Raw genomic sequence first — 22,355 nt, forward strand, 5'->3', positions numbered from 1 at the left:
ATTGGCTTCATCCATTTCACTATATCATTAACTATAATTTTAAAAATAGTATTACAAAGATTAATAAGGAAAAAACCTTCCGCACAACTAGGGTCAATCTTATTAGGAATGAGCACAATGTAGGTTTGATTAGTTTTATTCGCCATATTACCAGTTGTGAAAAAGTAACAAATAACTTTGAAATAATCCTCTCACATAATATACCAACATTTCTAGAAAAAATCTGTGGGGGAACCATTGGGGCTAGGAGATTTGAAGCCTTGGAAGGAGAAAGAAAAAATTCTAACTTATCACTATCAACCTTTTTGGTCATGGAAAAATTGTCCATAGGCGAGACAAGTTGAGGAATGAAATCATGTAGCACATAAGGGTCTTCAGTACCATCATCAAAAGCTCCTCATTGACAAAAATAGTTAATGACTTCAATATTTATATCAACTTCATTTGTAACCACCCTATCACTATCCACTCTAAGAGACCTGATTATGTTTCTACTCTTGTGTTAAAAAGTGGTATGTTGGAAGAATCTAGTGTTTTTGTCTTCTTCTATAAATCATTGGACCTTAGATTTATGGTTCTAGAAGGTTTCTTCCTTGGCCAAGATAGTGAGCCATTGGTTACTAGATGATCTTTCCAATTTTTGGAACTTTCCATCATTCGGATTATCTTTAACATTTTTCTAGGAGATCAGAAGTTTACTTTCCAAGTCCTTTTTGTTGTCAAATATATTACCAAAGGACAATTTATTCCACTTCTTCACCTTATCTTTGTTAACTTGCGACTTAAGGTTATAGTTTAAAAGAGGAGTAGGATTGGATGGGGTCTTCCACCATCCATCTAGTAGGTCTCTTAAATTTCTATTGGCTTGCCACATTATCTTGAATCTAAAAAGACCACCTTTTCTTGTTCCATCTATTCATTCTACGAGCAATGCACTATGGTCAAACCCTGTTCTAGGTTTAGCCTCCAAGAAGAATTCATCAATATTTATTTCAGTTGGATGACATAGAAAACCTATCCAATCTTACCTGTATAAGGATTTTTCTCTATATCCAATTGGACCTATTAAACTTTGCCCCTTTGATGTCCATATCTAATAAACTAGTCACTTGGAAGAAGTCTTCTAGGTCTACCATACTATCAATGAAGTCCTTAGAGTCCCCCAATTTCTTGAAAGGGGAGAAGAGGAGTGTTGAAATCTCTAGGAAGCATCCACCTAACATTATGGTTATTATGCATCATATTTTCAAGGAAGTCTCATTGTTGTTTTATTTTCCCTTTTGAGTTCAAAGCATATATGTTCACTATATTTTAGTATTAACTTACAATAATGTCAAGGAACACTAAAATAAAGTAGTTTGCAATAGAGTGAAAAATAGTACCTAATATTTTTTTCGCATTCCAAATGATAGCTAAACTTCTAGAAGCATCATTGGCCTCTTGAGAGACTAAAGAGGACATTGGCTAGATGTAGGAAATTGCCTTGTCCAAATTAACCTTGCTCATCTTTGTTTCTTGAATGAGCACAATATGAACTTTAGAATCAAGTAAAGCACCTTTTAGCGTATGCTACTTAAAGTGTTTGTTTAGTCCTCTAACATTTGAGGAAATTATTCTAACCATAATGAAAAAAGTGAAACCACTCTACTTTCTGATAAACTAAAACCCTTCAACCTAAACACATAGTTAATACCCAAGAGGGGCCCCATCGCTTGAAAAAATCTTAATCTCATCCCTCACCCCTTTAGTCATTCCTTACATCCCTAGAGGTTTGCCCACTCTCCTATCTCTCCCTACACCTTTTTTTTTTTTTCCTTTTGTTTTTCTTATCAACCACTATCGAGACCACCTCCTCCAACATAATAGATTCATAATCCCCATCTATCCCCAACCTTAGTTTAGGGGAATCTAGATTAGTTTCCATCATGTTCAAGGAAATAGGACCTCTAAAAGGAACTCCAAAAGACGACACTGGCCTAGGGGTAGCCACAAAGATACAAGATTTACTGGCAAGAGATAGGCTAGGGGATGAGGGACTTATCACCCCAATAAATTTAGAGGAGGATACCCCAGAAGCAACTACTGACATGTTCAGAATATTTTGTTGTGTTGGGGTCAACAAGGAACATGCACCTCCTTTTGAGGGAACAAGCACACACTTAGAGGAATGCATAATATCAGAGTCCCTGGATTCAAATCCTTGAACACCTTGGGGTTTAAATGGCTAAGGACAAACTCTAAAACCTTGGGATTTGGACCAAGGATAATCTCCATATGCTCCTTCCTAACCTAGCTTGCATTGTGATTGTCCTTCTGTAGGGGAGGATCTATATTAGATTTCTCATATCTATTAGCTAGGGCAATAGAAGGAGACTCAAACATAGACAACTTGTCAACATGGGTCACATCTAAATACCCAAACCTTTTACATCTTAAACAAAATAAATTTGCATTTTCATAGAATAGGGTTTGGATGTAGGACCCCAACTTGGCATCAATAGTGACCTCCGAAGAAAGAACTTGATTAAATATTATAGCTACACAAATGTTTGCAAAAAATAGACGAGATTTTGTTTGGGTGACCTTGTCAACTACTAGCAGTGATCTAAAGGATTCTGCAATACCTTTGAAAACCTCATTATTCCTAAACTCTAGTGGCAAATGTGGTAATTGTACCTACGTTGGAGCAAGATTCCCCAAGTTAATGACTGGGTCCATCTTAAATTTCCACTTGCCAATATTTAGGATATTTTTTGGGTTCACTTCTATGAGAGTCTGAGGACCATTTGTGAGGACAAAAGAGAGGTCCTCTTGGCATAAGAAGGAGAAAACAATCAAACCATTAACTAGGGTACTGATTTTAATAATCCCTTTTAGGCACAGGTAAAAATTGCCCACTCCCCAAGTTGTTCTATGGAAGGTCTGAACAAGGAAAATTTTCCAACAAGGGTGAGCCCCAAATCATTCATTGTAGCATCAATAATCTCATTAGCAATAGAGATGGAATGGCCAAAAACTAGGGAAGAACTTTTATCTTTGGAAGAGGGTTGGGGCAAAGGAATACCCACCACCTTCTTCGCAAACAAAACACAAGGGATTGAAGGGTTAGGGATTTTTCCTCCCAACTACAAGGAAGAAGAGGAAGGAAGGGCTTGGCCCAATGAGGAGGCCACTAACAAAGGAGAATTTAAGAATGGAGCCACTAGAAAAAACTCAAATTAGTGAGACACCCAACAATATTCGTATACTCTAATATCTCCAGTAAATTTTTACCATGTATTCCTCAGTTTTTTTGAGTAGCGATCAGCTTTTGAGGAGGCTAGTAATATAAAAACCAACTATATTCTATTCTAAGGGTAAAGAAAATAGAATGTCAACAACTTCACACATAGAGTTATTATTTTTTCTTTTCTAAAATCAGTATATTCAGCATTATTTTAAGGCACTGACCATGGTACCACTAAAATACACTTTTATTAATTCATTTAAAAATTATGTATAATAGTTTTATGACAAAATGATTGATTATGGAGTGCATGTTGGCCCTCAATAACCAATATAATAGTTTTATGACAAAATGATTGATTATGGAGTGCATGTTGGCCCTCCATAACCAATACCTTATTTTTACATTATAAACAATGTCCGCTAAGGTAGTTTACCTATGAACATGACAAATATCACGTGAATTCCTTGTATAACATGATGTACGTATTTCGTTTCAGGTGTAGACTAGCAAGTAGCGACTCACAATCCATCACATCATTCACACAAGTAGCTAATAATTGAGGGAAAAAATAGCAATGATTCCCGGCAGGTGGCTTCATCTTGGCTTTCAAACCCGGAACGAGGGGGAGCTTTTGAGGATCAAATAAGCCCCTGGTTTGTGGTTTGAAGCACACAGAAATCCTCAGTTTTTGTTGTTGGTTTACACAGGGAACATGTGTGGGCGAAGGGCAAAATCAATTATTATACCCAGTAAAACAACTGCCGGAGACTCGTTAATAAGCTTTGACAAATTTTCAGAGTACCATCTTGGTAAAGCCCTTGCTAGGTCAAATCAAGCAGCGGATCTTCATTGGCAGAGAAAAGAGGAAAGCGTTGCACTAAATGTAAGAGAGAAGAAAAGGAAGGCACACCACAAATACGTAGGGCTGAGGAAGCGACCGTCTGGGAAATGGGCTGCAGAGATCAGAGACCCAGTCAAGGGAATTAGGCTTTGGCTTGGAACTTACAACTCAGCAGAGGAGGCCGCCGTCGCCTATGATCGCGAAGCTAAAAGAATTAGAGGGAAAAGGGCCAAGCTCAACTTTCCTGAACAAGTCAATGTCATTGATGACTCTAGGAACAAGGTGAATATTTCTCTTCAACCTCTGTCAACTATAAGCGAATCTTCTACTTATTACCCTAAAAATAACGAGGAGGAATATGGGGTGAGCAAATCTTCCAGTTATTACCCTAAAAATAACGAAGAGGCCTATGGGGTATTTTCTGTTCCAAATCAAGGGCTGGGAAAAGAGTGTCTAAACCCTAACGTGCCTGAAGCAGCAGTTCATGAGTATATGGATCAATTGGAGAGGGCATTGGAATTGAATCCCGAGGACGCCACTACGCATTGTTTATCAGTGGGTTTTGATTTCAATAATGGTGTCTTACAATCTCATGAATCACAAGTCATAAGTCCGTCTCTGACTGAGAGGAAGAAAGAACGGGAGCTATTGTGTGAACCGTCTGTCTCTTTGGATAGCAGTTTTGAAGAGGTAGATGTACACAGTACTCAAATGGAATGTCTGAAATCATTTGAAATCATTGATGGACTTTTCCAATTTGAGAAGGGTTTGTGGGGAGGAAGTGATGAACTTCAGGAGGAAGCCTGCACAGGGGAGCTGCCCTTTTTGAAGACGGAAAATCTTCCTCATCAGACGTGGATCGAAAGTGAGGAAAGCCAACTGACACAAATTTACTGAAACAAGGTTTTTAATATTCTTATCTCATCTCTCTTTCATCTCCGAAAATAAGGCGATTCTAGGTTTTTAATTTTTCATTATAAAGCTGAGCATGTAGTATAGAGTCATATCGCCAAGGATGAAATTTTAAAATGGTCTGTTGCAATGTCCGTTCTAGTGTGAGTTCTGTTTTATAGAGTCACAATGAGCATATAGGAATTACTAATCTCTCTTGTTCCTAATGTCTAATAGTAGACTAGTTTTGATCATAGCTCGTAATTTTTGCTTGAAATATAAGTGACAAAAGTAGTAAATTAAGATCTAGGGACGACCTGGACTGAAATGATGAAGCCATATTAATTAATGACGTTTGAAATATTGTAAGACAAAATAGGAGATGAGAAATTGGATTGTAAATTTTGAAATTGTAGTGCTATTTCAAAACATTTTACATAATGGGGCAAATGACAAGTTACAGCCTGGAGAGTTAGGAGTTGGAAGACAAGTGAAACAGGAATTACGTTCTTTGGAATGAAGAGAGTCTCCCCTCTTGATTATAGGATTTTAAATATAATTGCTATATAAAAAATTTCGATACCATTTTCTCATACACTCAAATTTAATTTTGTTATTTCTTATGGTGTTTTCAGAAGCTCTCAAATCTGTGAATCTGTGAAGGAGGTTCAAGAATGAGATGTTTGAAGATTTCTACGTGAACTGAGGATGGTAGCTAAAGGTTCACAATTAATAGATTTATTAATGGAATGTCTTAGTGTTTTGCTAGTAATTTGTTCGGTTTGTGGGAAGATTATTTTTTCAGATTTCTGCGGTTATTGTTTATTAACTGTTATTGTACTTGCCGTAAGGCAATACTATTGCATTCAGTTTGCACAATTATGACAATAGTGAAATTGTTTTCAACCAATGAGCACTAACTATTTTTCTATAACTTCAATTTTTAAGTTTGCCTATTTACTTGTGAATTTTATATATGACAAAAATTATTTTTCTTAAATTCCATTGGCCAATTTGATTTGGTCTTATAAGACCCCTTTTTGCGAAAATATTCCATAATTTAATATTTTCAGACATGCATATGCAATATAATAAACATAAACGATAGATGATTATGTAGATTAAATATAATTTAATTCTAAAAAATATATAATTACTATTTTCTTGAAAATTTTATATAATACAATTTAATCTTTGCACTTATAAATTCAACTAACAAAAATAAATTTTGTAATTTATTTTGTCAATAGATCATAATATAAAGAAGCTAAAAAATAATAATGAATAATAATTTTCTATAATAATGCTCAATAAGAAGTAAATTTATTAAAAATAAATATCAAATATTTATAATTTAAGAATTTCAATGGTAGAATAAAGTTATATAAGAAATATTTATTTGTATTAAAATGTTTAAAATCATTAAAGTTGATTTTATATATATTATTATCAAATATTATATTTCAAAATTTCAATAAACTTTATTAGATAAATTAGAAAATGCTATGACTTTTATTACTTATTTATACCTAAGCATAAAATATTTTTAAATAACTCAGAAAATGCCATGACTAAATTCTTTGTCTTTCAATAGTGACATCCCAATCAATCAAAAATAAGATTTATAGATTACTCATTGTTTCTAATTGATTGATTACAATATTTATAACTTTAGAATAAATGATTTTATTATAAATTTTGATTTATTATTATGTAAATACATTTATAGTTATTAATGTTATTCTTAATTAATTATTTTTTATAAACTCCCTCTCTTTCAATAGTGATATCTCAATCAATAGTGATAACTTGTATTTTATTATTATAGATTAATCATTGTTTCTAATTACTTGATTACAATATTTATCACTTTTTAATAAATTATTTTATTTTTATTAATATTTAAATTTAAATTTATTATTATGTGAATACATTTATAATTATTAATGTTATTTTTAATTAATTATTTTTTAAACTAATCAATTAACTTTTATTACGGCAAGTACTAGCCACTATGTGGCACTTGTTGTATATTTAAAATAATTACTTGACCATCTCCAACTACCATTATTCTATGCTTAAATTTATTTGTTGGCAATCTCAATATATTATCATAAATAATGTTTAAGATTATTTAAACTATGTAGCTTGATTGTAGCTGCAGGAAATGTTTAATTAGGTTTAAATCAATTATTTGAAGAGTTGCAACAGAATTTATTTCTTATTTAAGTTTATTGGGAGAAATTTATGGTGCACGTTACAATATATCATTGTATAAAAGTGTAGAGAATTATTACACATAATAAAGTAAATTATTATAATTTAACTAAGAAGTGGATCTTTAGTAAAATAAAATGCAAAAATAAGTTCTTAATCAAGACCCTGATTTGTAAGAGTGAATCCTATTTTCAATGATAGGATGTTAAAATTGATAGGATTTTATCAATGATAATTTCTTGAATTGAAATCATCTCAATGCATCCTCCTTTGAAAACAAGGAATATTATTAAGTTTATATTTAATTGGTTGTGGTGAAAGACAGAACATGATAGAGAATATTAAGAGACATAGACACACATAACAACGTCCAAAATGCTTCATCAAATCTATTAGACTATTTTATTCTCTTTATAATTCCTTATGGTTTAGCTTCCAATGCCTTAATTACTCTATATAATAGATATATCTTAAGATCAATCATTTCTTCTCTTTATCATTTCTTATGGATTAGTTTCTATTTCTAGAATCACTCTATATAATAGTTATATCTTAGGATGAATCTATATTTGATTTTTTCATCCATGATTAAGGTTGGGAATGAGAGAAAAATAATGGTCGATCCATGTTGTGTTTATAAATATAGGAGATAAGTTTAAACATAATAATTTTAATATAAGATATTCTTTTTCATCTTGAAACTAAATTTATTTTGTGCCCATACTTTTTTAAAAATTTATCTTAAGAAAGGATTTCAACTTAAGGAAAATATCAAGTCAATAGTATTTTTTTCTAAATAAAAATTACTAGGCCACTAGATAGAACTAAGAACCATTTATCCACCACTATTTCATTTTTTAAATTGGAATATTATATCTCAAACTAATTGTATTGTTTTATTGGTAACTAGTACTATAGAGAAGGCAAGGTCAACACTATTTAAAATAAAAAATTCTTCACAAATATTATTTATTTCTAAAAGAAAATCTCATGACATGAAATAATATTTATAGCCTAATCTATTGTGTTGTATATAGATGATAGGTTTTGACATCTTTTGAATGCAATAGTGAGCCTTATCAATTCTTGTTGTAGATTGTAGAAGTAGAGAATGCATTATGCCTTTCTATAGTTATATTTAACTTTTTTAATTTGTAAAATTATTTATTTGGATTAGCAGATTTTCTAAAATATTTTGGCTACTTTCTATCATTTATCTATTGCTATGCATAAATTATGAACTAAACTCTTGGTATACTCTTATTATCAATTAGTTTTGTATTTTTGTATGTGTAATAAAAAAAAATTATTGTATCTAAATCAACTAATACACTAGTACTAATACATGCATAAAAAATTTAATCTATTTACCATCATTACAATTGTGTGTAGAGCACTATTCCATAATATTTAAATAAATAAACATAGAAAAAAAAGCTTTAATCTATAGAACAAATGATTATTGGATGAAACTAAATTTTGATGGCTCATCTATTTTTTGAAGGACTATGATCGGCAATGTTGTTTGAGATAATAGTAGTAAGATGGTGGTTGCCTAAGCTAGGAACTATGGAGGGGCTTCAAATAATAAAGTGGAAGCTCTGGCCCTACTATGGGGAATGAGGATAGCAAGTGCTAGAAGAATTAATAGACTGGCTATTAAGGGAGATTCTAAGTTAATTATCAAATCTATGAAGGACGAAGGCCAGTGTAGCTAGAAGATCAAATAAAAAATAGAGGAAATTTACATCCTATTAGATGGGCTTCTGGAAGTCCACATGGATCACATCTATTAGGAAGGAAATGAAGTTGCAAATGACCTAGCTAAAATTGGTCATAACATGGAAGGAATATAGGATTGAGATGATGTTGGCCAAACCCCACCATCTACACAAAAGATGGTGGAAAGTGAATGTGCTCTTTGTGGCGCAATATAATGAAGTAAAGTAGGTGGTGTATTGGTGTGGATCTAGGTGGGTAAGAGAACACAAGAATTAAAACCTATAAAGTCTGGAATATTTGGAAAGATTTTGTGATTATTTACATTTGAGGTTCCGTCACCATGAGCATTAATTACTATGGTGAGAGGATGGTCTGCACGAATTTGGTCAGAATGATAAAACTACCAAGGAGAAGCATTGTGAATAATCATAGAGGAAATTCCCTTAAGCTTTACTCAACATACAACTAGAAATGGTTAATTCCAATGGGAAAGAAACTGATCACACATGCTCAAGCTAGAGGGGGATTGGAAATTTTAAAGCCTTGTCATTTTATGATGAGAATCAATTTCTTTCTTAGGTTGATTTTTAGCATTATATCTTTAAACTACCTTGGCTTCCAAGTTTTGTCCTCCAAAAAGGGGATGTCAATGGAAACTAAGGATTTTGTGATCAAAATTGGGGAAGACATGGGAGCTAGTGATCACATTGAGCTAGATAAGATTAAGGACTATATCAAGGATAGTGAGGCAACACCAATCTATCTGTGGTAAGGTGGATTATTTTCTTTAATAGAATGCATTGAAGGGTATGATGAGCATGTGTCCTTCCAATTCACCAACACTAGAATAATAGGAAGGTCAACATTAATGGGGTGATTTTTGAAATGATGGAGGAGCTCATCATGATGGTCAATGGGTTGTCTCTTGAGGGTAGGAGTTGGCATAAATAGGAAAAAGTCTATTATGAAATGAGCTTGAGGAAATTCTTCCACCCTAAGGAGGATCATGTTTGGATATGGGCTGGATTTTTGATGGAGGGTGTACCCAAACCTCGGGACATAGTATGCTATGCCATTATGTGATACATTACACTCTAACACCGGTTCTAGGAGTTGTATTATTACCACTTTTCTATTTTAAACCATTTTAGGAACCATGACCCAGTTTTGTTATGACACCTTATTTTACATTTGATGGAGGATAGTGTGTTTAATCTTAGGAGAAAGAGGGACCTGAAGGAAGACCCTTTTATATCTTGCACCATGCCTTCATGTTTAAACTCTATAAGGTCCAACTCGCCATTAATGTAACTCTTCTTGTTAACCCCCTTTTAGCCTCAAAGAAGGTGGACAAAAAGCCCCTAAGTAATAGGAAAAAAAATACTATTATAGACACTAATATTGATATTGATACTAGGCACAATAATAAAGATGCTAGGAGATCCAAAAAAGGTCTTAAAATGGAAAAGTTTAGATATCCCCCAAATAGGAGGTGAGTTTTGTGTCCATGCAGAGTCAAAGGAGATCCACCGGGAGGAATATGGAGGTTACAAACCCTGGCTCTAGGAGTAAGGATGTGGCAAGCCCTTCCCTCATTTTGAACACCTTGGAAGCCAACATGTCCTCATATAAAATATTGGGGGAGGATATGGCCTTCCCCACGAAAGATGTTGTTAAGGGTAGGGGGAAGAAGGGCATCATAGCCATGGTAAGGACCAAAGTAAAACTCACTTGGAAAGGCTAGAGAAATCAATCGATGACCTGGCCAAAAATCAAGAAGCCCTATGCCAAAAGGTTGGAACTCTTGTTGTGTTCTCTAAAAGTGATATGTATTTGATAACCACCACTGTATAGTTTCTATAGATGACCAAGGAGGAGAAGGATGCAAGAAGCCATATTTGGTTGTAAGCATTTTCTCTTTATTTATGATTTTTTTGCCTTAATTCAGATCCTTGGAAATGCTTAGACAGTTACCAAATATGAATGTGTGACTCCTATTTTTTTCATGATTTTGGATTCTCATTCTCCTACCAATAATGAAAGGTATGTGATGCACCATGATGTTAGTGAATATAGGGATAAAAATTCTTTTAGAATCACCAAATATGAATGTGTGACTCCTATTTTTTCTGTGGTTTTGGATTCTCATTCTCCTACCAATAATGAAAGGTATGTGATGCACCATGATGTTAGTGAATATATGGATAAAAATTCTTTTAGAATGACTAAATCCTTTTAAAAAACATCTAAAAATTATTTATCCTATCCAACAGATATTTCATCTTGTACATCACCTCCCCTTATCTTAGGTTTTTTGTTAAATCTTTCTCCCTTCATTTCACACAAATAATTCCAAAAAATAGTTTACATCTACAATATTATAGGTCATGTTGCATGTTATACCTCATTCCACTACTACAACACCTTCTCAATTTTGTTATCTAGGGGAAAGCATGTTTTTAGTATCAACACTATATTTTATATCACTCAAAAAGGTTATAATTTATTTGAATTGCTTTACAATTTTAAATATATGTTGAAACATGTTATGATAAAATTAATGCATCTAGCAAAAAACATAAAATAAATTTCATGTGTTATGTTTTTAACCTTGTACCTAAGAAAAATGTTATATCTTAAGTACAAAAAAAAACTTCTATTACATCATGCAAAATTGTATCACTCAATAACATTCCAATAGGATAGTATAAGTCTCTCTCTCTCTGCCCCCCCCCCCCCCCCCCCCGCCCCCTATATATATATATATATATATATATATATATATATATATATATATATATATATATATATATATATATATATATAAAATTATAATTATAATGGTAATGAGAAATAATTTTCCACTAGATTTCTTATCTTATTATCTTTTTATTAAAATACAATCCATACATTTTCTTAGTTATTACTTCAATATAAATTTTATTTAATGTTTTCAAATTAACAAACTCAACTAGAGTAATATCATCTATTCTTAAACTAAGAAAAATGCAACAACATGATTTGGATATTAACTAGCTAGGCTTTCTCTTTTTGAGTGGATATTATTACTGATCATGAAGTAAATTATAATAAGGATCAAATCCTAACTCAAAATTTAATTTATCCACCCCTTCTTTATTAATCTTTATTTGTATCTTTTAAAGCCTTGCAGATTACCAAAAGTAATAGTGAATGATATATCACATTTTTAAAATAACAATTATGTTATATTTTTTACAACATCAATTGGGTTTTCTATGCCTAAGTCTTTGATTATTTTCTAACATCTTAAAAAATTGGGAGATAGCCTTTTGTATATTTTCTATTGTCACTCCTCATACTCTCTCATTAGTCATGTTATATTCTTTCCTTGTTAGTTAAAAAGAGGATTTGTTGACTTGTAATAAAATCATTGTTAATCATAAATTCAATCTTTATAAACCTCTTCCTAATTTAATCTTCTATTTTACATAATAATGAAAAATTAATTTCATTTATTGATGGAGTTAGCTCCACTACTTCAATTAAAGAGTTAGTCTAATATTTAATATCACTTGATGCATCCCAACCATACTTTAATTTAGCTATTGTGGTTCTTGATAAAGTAATATTTAAGGGTTCAAGATATTTCTTTGCAAAAAATGAAACCAATTGTGAACCTTTCATCAACATTAACTAAACTCTCTTGGATTCATTCTTCTCATAAAATAGTGCACTCCTACAATTTAGTTCAATTTATTTTCTTTGTTTCTCATCCATCATGATAATGGAACACATTTCATTTTTTCTAAAACATGATAACATGATCAAGAAAATTTCTAATTATATACCTATGAAAAATTAAATCATTCCTATAGACACTTAGACCTTGTAAAATTATTGCATTATTTATAAACTTTTTAAGATTGAGTCTCCTACAATTTTTTAATTTCAATCTATATCATGTTTTTATTTACATTAAATGAGCTTGTATAACTCATTTTTAGTGACCATGAAGTCTGTAAACTCTAGAGTACTAGGCATGAGCTATGACTTTCATTTTTTTAAAGAAATACAAGCTAATTGAATCATTTACCTCCTATCAACTTCTATAAATGCAAGCCACTCAAATGGATAAGATAATAGGGATATGAGATTTACCTTCAAGAAAACATATTATTTTTAAATCATATCATTACCAATTATGCCAATTATAGTTTATACTTAGTTTTTTCTTTTGAAAATTTTGGTTCCAAATAATATCGTTATTATCTCTAGCATTATTCAACTAGAGCCACATAGTGGCTTAGTAGTTGCCTATAGCTATAAATTTAATTTTAGTTTATTAAATTTACTATTATACATCAAATAATATAAGAAATACAATTATTATATAGTTATAGTTTTGATAATTGCAGTAATAAAGAATTTATTATTATATTTATATAAATAATTATCAATTATTAATTATATAGTATAATACTTTCAAATCTTAATTTTCCATTTGACTCAGGATCCATGGCATGCCAAAAAATAAAACAAGTAACAATAGAGTAAATAAAATCATAGTAGTAAAGACTAAACCACGTGGAAGAGATTATCTCCTCAATAAACCATAAAGTGAGGACACTATGTCTCCAGTATGAAGATTAGAGCTTAAATTTGGTAGAATGAAAAACAACAAGTTGCAATATGAAAGTTTTCTCCCAAAAGTCTGACATGAATAGATATACCTAACCCTAGCATACCTATTAACCCACCCCATAAGAAATATTTCATTGAAGCTGTTGCTTTAGCTGGTAATGTTGTCCCCTTTGTCATGACATTCCTTCCAATAGTTAGAGGACACCGACCCTGTATTGAAGTTAAAGTCTTCTTCCATGCCTTCAAATAAATTCATCATTTTCCCAAATGATGTTATGTTGAATGAGATATCATGGAAAATTTATGGTTATCTAAAACTCCTATTTTCCTTACTTGTGTTCATTTGGAAAAGTACTCACTAAGGAAGTTCTTTGACCACTAGTTTCATAATGTGTGGAATCTTAAGTTAGGGCTTAAAATCTCCTTTTTCTGACAAATATAGAAAGGGTTGTTTATTTTTATTTTTACCCAATCATGAAACCCAACTTGAGGCTCTCAAATGATAATATTGGGTTGTTGGTAATACTTCCTTTTGGGCTCTTGTGTGGTCACATGATGCTGTCAATGATGAGTTCTTGGCACTTTCCAGCCCTAGATGGGTTATCATAAAAGATGTCCATGCATTTTTATGTTAATTTCTCCCACAAATCCTTGAACCCTTTGACAACATTATTCATGTTGATGAGACCTCCCGTTTTGTTTCTAGCATGGATGCTAGGGTGCTTGTTTCCATCAAACCTGGGGTAGACATTCCTGAAAGTCTGATTCTCAATATTAGAAATGATTTTTGTCTTGCCCTCTAGAAATCCTTCATGGATTGAATGCTTGCTTACTTTACAAGAAGGAAGGAAACCTTAGAAATAATTTCCCTATTATCCTAAAAAGAAACCCTAAATCTACTGCTTTGTTCAACATTTCTTATCCCCCTCTAAGTGTGAATCCCCCAATTTCTTTTAATGAATCTTCCACTAGCAATGTGCTAGTCACTTTGACTAGTACTAAAGATAATCACACTTCTATTAAGAAACTACTCCATGATAAGTCATCTAATGATTGTATCCCTATATTGCCTCCCTAATCCACTAGTTCTTTGGACCACATCCTTTAGGATACTTCATTGGTTAACCTTGCTACTACCTATAATTTAACCCCTTTTAATTTGACTACTAATGGTTTTCAAATAGTTATCAACTAGAAACATAGGTGTAAGAATGTATAGCAACTTTCTTTGGAGAAAATTAGGGCTACTATACCTAGTCTGAATCCATTCATGGCCTTAACTAGCACCCATACCCTTATGTTAGAGGACACCTACCCAGAGACCCATTCTACTATCATTCCCATAGAAACCCATTATGATTTCATTCCTACTCTTGATCACCTTCAACCTACTCATATGATTGAGGATAGTCTTAGCACTATTAGCTCTTCTTGCATTGATCTTGTTGCTACCTTGGGGAAGTTTGATTTTATTACCATGAGGGATGTTCCTACCACTATGGTTAGCATATCTGAGACCTCTTGTCTTGATCCTGATCTAAATGTTGGATGCACCCCTGATGGTAGTATACTTAATCCCACTCAGCTTAAAGAATTAGAACATGAACTTATTATTGAGGTTATTTATGTTATCCATGGTCTCACTACTCCTCTGGTTTTTGGTTCATCCAGCTCAGGTAGCAGTGGGAACACTAGTAGAACTAACCTTCAGAATAAGGATACTTATCTTGATTCTTATGAGGAGGAGGATTCTCCTGCTATGGGGATGGGTACCTCTGTAAAGAAGGGCAAATTCATTGGCTCTAAAAATAAAAATAAAAATGGCGATATACTCCCTACTAGCTCTCTCCTCCCTCCTCCCTCATGAAGTGCATCTCTTGGAACATTAGAGGCCTTGAGCCTCCTGATACAAAGGCCATTGCTAAATATTTCCTGAAGGATCACAAAAACATTGATTTTCTCATGCTTCAAGAGATTAAGGCTATTGATTTTCTCCTTAATTCTACTCTTGACCATATTTTGAAGGATGTGACTAAAGTCTAGATTTTCCATCCAAGAGGAAATGGTGGTGTGGCTTTGTTCATCAGTCATGGTTGGGCAAGATATATTTTGGATTATGGAACTTCTCCTTGTAATCGTGCCATATTGGCTACCTTTGATTTTAAAGGTTTCTCCTTTGGAATCTACTCTATTTATGCTCCCAATGATTCCAAAGATTAGGCCTCCATTTGGAACTGTTAAGTTCCCTCCCTCCTATCCCTTGGATCATTGCTGGTGACTTCAACATGATTGAGCATCACTGTGATAAGATTTGTGGTGACCTCTTTGATTGGAAATCTCTTAATAAAAGCCACTAGGATCGGTTTAAGCACTATATGAATCTCTTTGAGCCCCTTGAAGGTTATAAAACCATTCATTTTTCTCTCTAGTATACCTAGTGTAACATTCAACAAGGGCCTCACCATATTTTCTTCAAGCTTGATTAGTTTTATATTAATTCTAACCTCTTTTCTTCACCCTAATTCATCTTGGATTCTCTATTCTTGCCACTCCCTCTACCCTCTTTGACCATCTCCCCATCATTGCTAATGCCACCTTAGGAATTCTCCTGTTGTCCCCACCCCCCTCTAAAAAGAAATTTATTCTTAATTTTTCCTTTCTTCAGGATAAAACTGTCCTCAATGCTATTAAATTATTTAGGTGCTTTAATCTTCTCTAGTCCTTTCCCTCTCATTTTGATCACTAAAATATGAATTTCTCCTCTTGGAAAAAACTCTTCCAGAATCTTGGCCAAAAGAAGGCTATATTAAATAGCTTTAAGGAAAAAATTATTCAAGATAGGCTTCTCAATATCAAATCTAAGATTCAACTTAATCCTACCTCCTCTGATATTAATGTTCATATCAATCAAGCTAGAGATTCCCTTAGAAAACATTGGTAGGTTAAGATCAGAAGGGCCTTCATTACAGCTTGCAATCACTAGCTCTAGTTTGGGGACAAAGGCTCCAAGTTTTTCTTTGAACTCTTGAAACAAAAGCATTGTAGGGAGAAAATTCTTAAGATTTTAGTGGACAAAAAGGAGCTCTATGACATTAAGGATACTAATAATTCCTTTGAAATGTTTTATAAATCTTTGTTTACTTTTGAGGACACTCTTGACTCTCATGATATGAGGGATAAATGCAAGCTTTTAATTCCATGCATTGTTTCTCACTGTAATTCTCTTCTTCTTAGGAATAGAGGTATCCTTGAGGAGATTAGGGATGTCGTTTCCTCTTTCAAGGATAAGAAGGCCATTGGCCTTGATATCCTCCCTGCTGAATTCTATAAGACCAATATTGATTGGATCTCAAAAGACATGTTTGATCTAAATGAGGATGCCTATGCCTCTAGTACCCTTGGGGAATTCATTAACATGGACATTATTAAACTTATCTTGAAGGAGGGGGAAAAGCTATTATTAAAAACTAGTACCCAATCATGCTTCTTAATGTCTCTTATAAAATTCTTGCTAAGGTTCTTGCTAATAGACTTGTCAACATTCTCCCCAAATTCATTTTCTTCACTCAAACTGGCTTCATTAAGGGTAGATATATCCTTGAGAACCTCTTTACAAATTGGGACTCAATGGAATGGGATAAAGCCTCCAAACAAGACACTGTTATGTTCCTCAACTTTTAGAAAGCCTATGATGGAGTTGAATGGGATTTCATCCTTACCATGCTTGATGCTTTTGGATTTCCTACAGAATTTTGTAATTATGTTAAAAATCTCCTTAAGGATTCCTTTACCATGATAAATTTTAAGGGGAATCTATCTTAGCTAATCCCCCTTTGCAGATCTATTAGACAAGGGCATCCTCTTGTTCTACACTCTTTGTTATTACCTTTGATGCACTGTATTATCTCCTTAGAGATGATACTTTGTCTCTTAGAGCTCATGGTACTACTCTACTAGATGATTTAGAGTTACTTAATATTCAATTTTTTGATGACACCTCACTCTTTCTTGAGCTCTCTAGAAGTAATCTTATTTGTTTCACCCAGAAGATGGAAACTTTTGGGCAAATTTCTAGTGCCCATATCTCTAATTCTAATTATATTCTTCTTGGGTGGAAAGATGACCCCCCTAATTGGCTTCACTATTTTGATTTCTCCTAGGGTTGACCTCATATCATTCTTTGTTATCTTAGTATACCCTTTTCTATTTCTTTGTCTCCTAAGGACATGTGGTTATGGATTAAAGAAAGGATTGACAAGAAACTTAATAAATAGGATAATTGGGTACTATCCCTTGTTGGTAGGATTCAAGTCTGCCAGAATATCCATTCCTCATATATTATCTACTATTCTTCTGCTTGAATGTTTAGTAATTATAAAATTTTTAAAATATAAAAGTCCATAAGGCACTTCTTTTGGTCTGATAGAAAAGACAAGAAAAAAGCCCATGCTGTTAAATGGAGTTGGTGCCATATTGATAAAAATCTTGGTGGGTTGGGTCTGAAAGAAGTTAGGCAACAAGGGGTTTTCATTGTGGCTATGTGGATATTCCAAGCTCTTGAGGGTCAAGTGCCCTAGAAGGTTTTAATAAGACACAATATTCAATGCAATTTCCCCAATCAAGCCAAGACTTGGAAGGAGGTGCCCTTTTGTGACATTGTGGCTGGTTCCTTCCCTATCTCTATCCATGGTACCTATGTATTTAAGTCTCTCTAGAAGGCTTGGAAAAATGTTCATCACCTTATTCATAATGTACTATAATCATTAGAAACAACACTCTAAATGGAGAACACTCCATTTGGTGGAATCTTTCTCATAATGGTAAACCTCTTGCCTTAACTAAAGGCCATTCTAGTCATCACCGACATAATAAAGGTATTAGATATTTTATGGACATTCTGGAAAATGATGAACTTATTAGCTAGCAAACTCTTTTCTCCACCTTTGATCTTCCCAACTTGCGTAGAAGAACTTACAATATGCTTAAAAATGCTCATGCTTGGCTTGACCTTCAATATAAGGCTAATGTGGAATCCCATAGATTCCTCTCATTCTGATGGAATGATGGTTCTCTCCTTCCTATAGTTAAAGCTAAAGACATTTATAGAACTCTTAATCATGAATCTTCCATCTTAGATCATTTTATCCCCTCGAAAATCAAATGTTTCAAGTGGAAGCTCATGCTTGATAGGCTCCCTATTAGATCTCCTAATGCTAATAATAACCATTTCTTGGTGTGTAACTTGCCTAATTCTTCATTTTTACTTTTGCTAGAGAGATTTCGCTACTCTTTGGTATCATTATCTTTGAACATGTTTATACTTTTGATATTATTAGTGGTTATATTCAAAATCTTAAAAAAGATGCTAATTTGTTCTAGCAAATCATTTCATCCTACATCCTTTGGTTTATTTAAACATTTAGAAATGAGGATAAATTTCAAGGTAGTGGTAGATTACTTATTGGTTTTCATTGAAAACACATATTTTTAAAAATCACTTCTCGAGTTTGTTGTATTATGAAGCTGAAGAGGGAAAAGTTGTTATGTTTCCTTCAAGATGGCCATGCTACTATGTTTATATACAAAATGAAGAATGGATATGAGTGGGCAAGCATAGTCACCAATCAACATGCCTTTGATGAGGCACTCAAGAAGTTCATTAAAGAGATTCGTGAGACTAGAGGGTCATATTTTGACAAACTCAAGTCTTCACTCAAATTTTGGAAAGAAAAAAGTTTTTTGGATGGAAGGCGCTATTGGTTGGACCTCCTAGGTAGAAGATTATAGTGATATTTTCTCTTAAGCCTCTTCTTTTTATATAATCTGAGATCCATCTTTTATCAGCTCTCTCTAATGTAACTTTTGGTTTCTGCTTGATACTTTAGGGTTGAGGCCTCACATCCCTATTGGTGTTTGAAACTACTGAACAACAAAATGCTCAATACCCAATTGATAATACCCACATAACCTAAAAATTAGCTAGATTCTATGAACAATTATATGTATAAATCACTTAGACTGACTTTAACAAAACCCATGACGGTTTCCTACTCTTTTGGCTCTACCAAACCAAGGTGGGTGTACCTAGGGATGATCTAATTGTAAAATTGTGTGAAAATCATCTTAGTTTCATTCTGATTCTCATCGTTTATCTTCAAATATGTGCACGCTCTTTCCAATTCTCTTATCTCAAAATTAGACACACCCATTTAAGCAGATTTGGTCTCAAATCTCCTAAAACTTTCATATTTTCTTTCTATTAACAGCTACTTAAAACTCAGGAATATTATGTAAGTGAGTGCTAACTAGCATTATGACCTTAAAGTAATCTTTGCAACTTCTTTCTTTTTAAAAGGACTTGACATGAAGAAACAGATCAACTCTCAATTACCGCTGAATTTTATTACCAATGCCTTATCCATTGGGCTAAGATCTATATATTAGTGGGAGACCTAATTCAAACAACTTATGAATGAATTTTGTCAATAGCAATCATCCATTTCCATTCTTACAGAATATCCTCCTCATAAACTCATCAATTCTAATATTCTAGTAAAGCATTTATATAATTCATTGAATTAAAAGCAACAAGAGACTCAATACACAATCCATCTAGACTACATTCAATCATATGAACCTAATTCAAATGATCTCAAAATAGACAAGTTCATGAAATGGAGAGAGAGAGTGATGACACATAAACATTGTAAACATCCCTTTGCATTGTCCTTTTTCAAATGACTAATACATCAACCAATAAAGTCTTAACCAAACCCATAAAATCACTTGTTATGTCATATATCTATATCAACAATTATGCTTGAAAGTATCTGAAAATACTACATGAAAATAAGGAATGACTGTACTATTTCTTGACACTTCAAAAAATACATCAATTTTTTTTTTGGACCATCACAATGCCTTGAAAACTCATTTATATAACATGAGTTACAACACGCAAAGGGAAATTGTGATTGGCAAGTGTCCCTCTACAATAATGAATATAACAACTTTACTCCAAAATATCTGGACACTTTAATTTGAAAAGAACAAAAAAAAGAAGTTATAGATGACAGCCAGATCATAAAATCTTCAAATTTGTCCTTTTCTCTAACTATTCCCCATTGGCAAAGCCTTTATTTCTACAATTTCTTCCCAAACAATGACTTCTCTTTTAGTGGGCCACTCGCATGTCTTGGCTATCGCTAATTCATGAACAGACTTTTGCCACCTGGCATCAGTAATCACGCTTCCTTCTGTAGTAAACCTATTCAATTCATTTTCAGTTTTGAATAGGGCTTCAAATAACTCATTAAAAATACATTCATCAATATCATCATGGAAAATGGATGCCACTTGTGGCAAATCTATAATATGATCAAAGGAATTAGACCACTCATTGAGATCCTTTACTTTTCCATCATAATCAAGAATAGAAAGAATTAAAGAACGAAAACCATTTTCCAAAAGCTTAATTTTTCTTTGTATTACCACCTGCTTTCTTGTAAAAAAACTACAAAAAATATTTAACCTTATCCATACCTTCTTTCACACTAATAACTTTATCCGGCAAGTCTGGCTTTTTGGCTAACAATGGTATCAATCTGTCAAAGAATTGCATCTATGGTCCCCATTGCTGGAAAATTGAATCAAGCCATCCTACCACATCCTTGCATACTTGTTCTGAAGATTTCAAATTAATGAATGTACCATAGGCATCTTGAGATATTATTTTCAAAATACTTATCCTATGGCTTAATACATTCATCATAACACTTTTTTTGGTTTCATTATTAGATGGAGGAGTCTTTGTTTCCACATTCATTACTGGCACTAGTATTTTTACTCTTATAGGTATTTCCTCTGTCTACATCTTTGCCTCTATAGTGTGCCTTTCTTCTTCCACCTACCTTGGTACATTTTTTGCCTTAGATGTAGCTCTGAGTTGTTCTTTGAGAGATGACACTTCTATCTCTAAACTCTGAATTTTTTCCTCCAACTCCTCTATCCTTTGCTTCTATACATAATTTTTTAAAAGCTCCTCCTCATGTAACTTCTAGAAATCTATACACTCATTATACATAGCAGCTAACATGTCTTCAATTTGATCAATTTTTTCCTCATTCATGAGTACAAAATGTTTGACCAGGCTAGAGATTTATCTTCTAGAAGTATTATCTAATGTCCAAACAATCATGTTACCTTGGGTAGTTTCTTGTATATCCATCATTTTTGGCTTCTTTGTATCAGTGGAAATACTTCAAACTAATAGGGTTTTTTTATTTACATTAAAACTTGATCCCCTCTTCAATCCCTGACTTCCACTAGCCTCATAGCTAATAGCTTTCTCCTATCTTCTCATCTCATCAGGGACAAAAGCTCTCTCAATATCCTAGTTAGGTATCAAAATCATACCACTCCTATGTACTAACTCCCTAGCCTCAGCAGGGGTCATTGTTTTAGTCTTAGGATCATATGCAAGTAGTTTGTCCACTAGTTCTTTATTCTTGTCAGGGTCTTCTCCTATTATAAGGCTCAAAATGAGCTCATTTTGTTTTATTTTATACAAGAAACTTTTGAACTCTGATGATTTAATAAAATCATCATCTTCCATGATGAATTTCTCATATTGGATGAGCCTGTCATCCAATCTTGAATCTACAATTTGTAAATCAGTGGAAGCCTTTCCTGCTTCAGTAGCTCTTTGATATAGATAATTTTTCCTAATTTCAGCAAAATATTCATCATTTCCTGGGATTACCTGCAAAGCTCTACTCACTACCCTCTATGGGATATGCATTATTTTTTGTATCTTATTTCCCTTAGGGATTC

At 33.0% G+C, this 22,355-nt stretch overlaps 1 protein-coding gene across 1 annotated transcript; it reads left to right on the forward strand.

Annotated features, from left to right (window-relative positions):
- The first annotated feature begins 3,793 nt into the window (after nt 1-3,793).
- Nucleotides 3,794-5,895, forward strand: LOC149546796 (uncharacterized). Its single transcript, XM_089791370.1, has 2 exons — nt 3,794-4,973; nt 5,597-5,895. Exon 1 carries the CDS (start codon nt 3,942-3,944, stop codon nt 4,965-4,967), a length of 1,026 nt encoding a protein of 341 aa, XP_089647496.1. The 5' UTR covers nt 3,794-3,941; the 3' UTR covers nt 4,968-4,973; nt 5,597-5,895.
- The last annotated feature ends 16,460 nt before the right edge of the window (nt 5,896-22,355 follow it).

Source organism: Cupressus sempervirens, chromosome 7 (assembly GCF_028749045.1).
Source record: "Cupressus sempervirens isolate cs-2001-9-10 chromosome 7, ASM2874904v1, whole genome shotgun sequence".
Classification (NCBI taxonomy): Eukaryota; Viridiplantae; Streptophyta; class Pinopsida; order Cupressales; family Cupressaceae; genus Cupressus; species Cupressus sempervirens.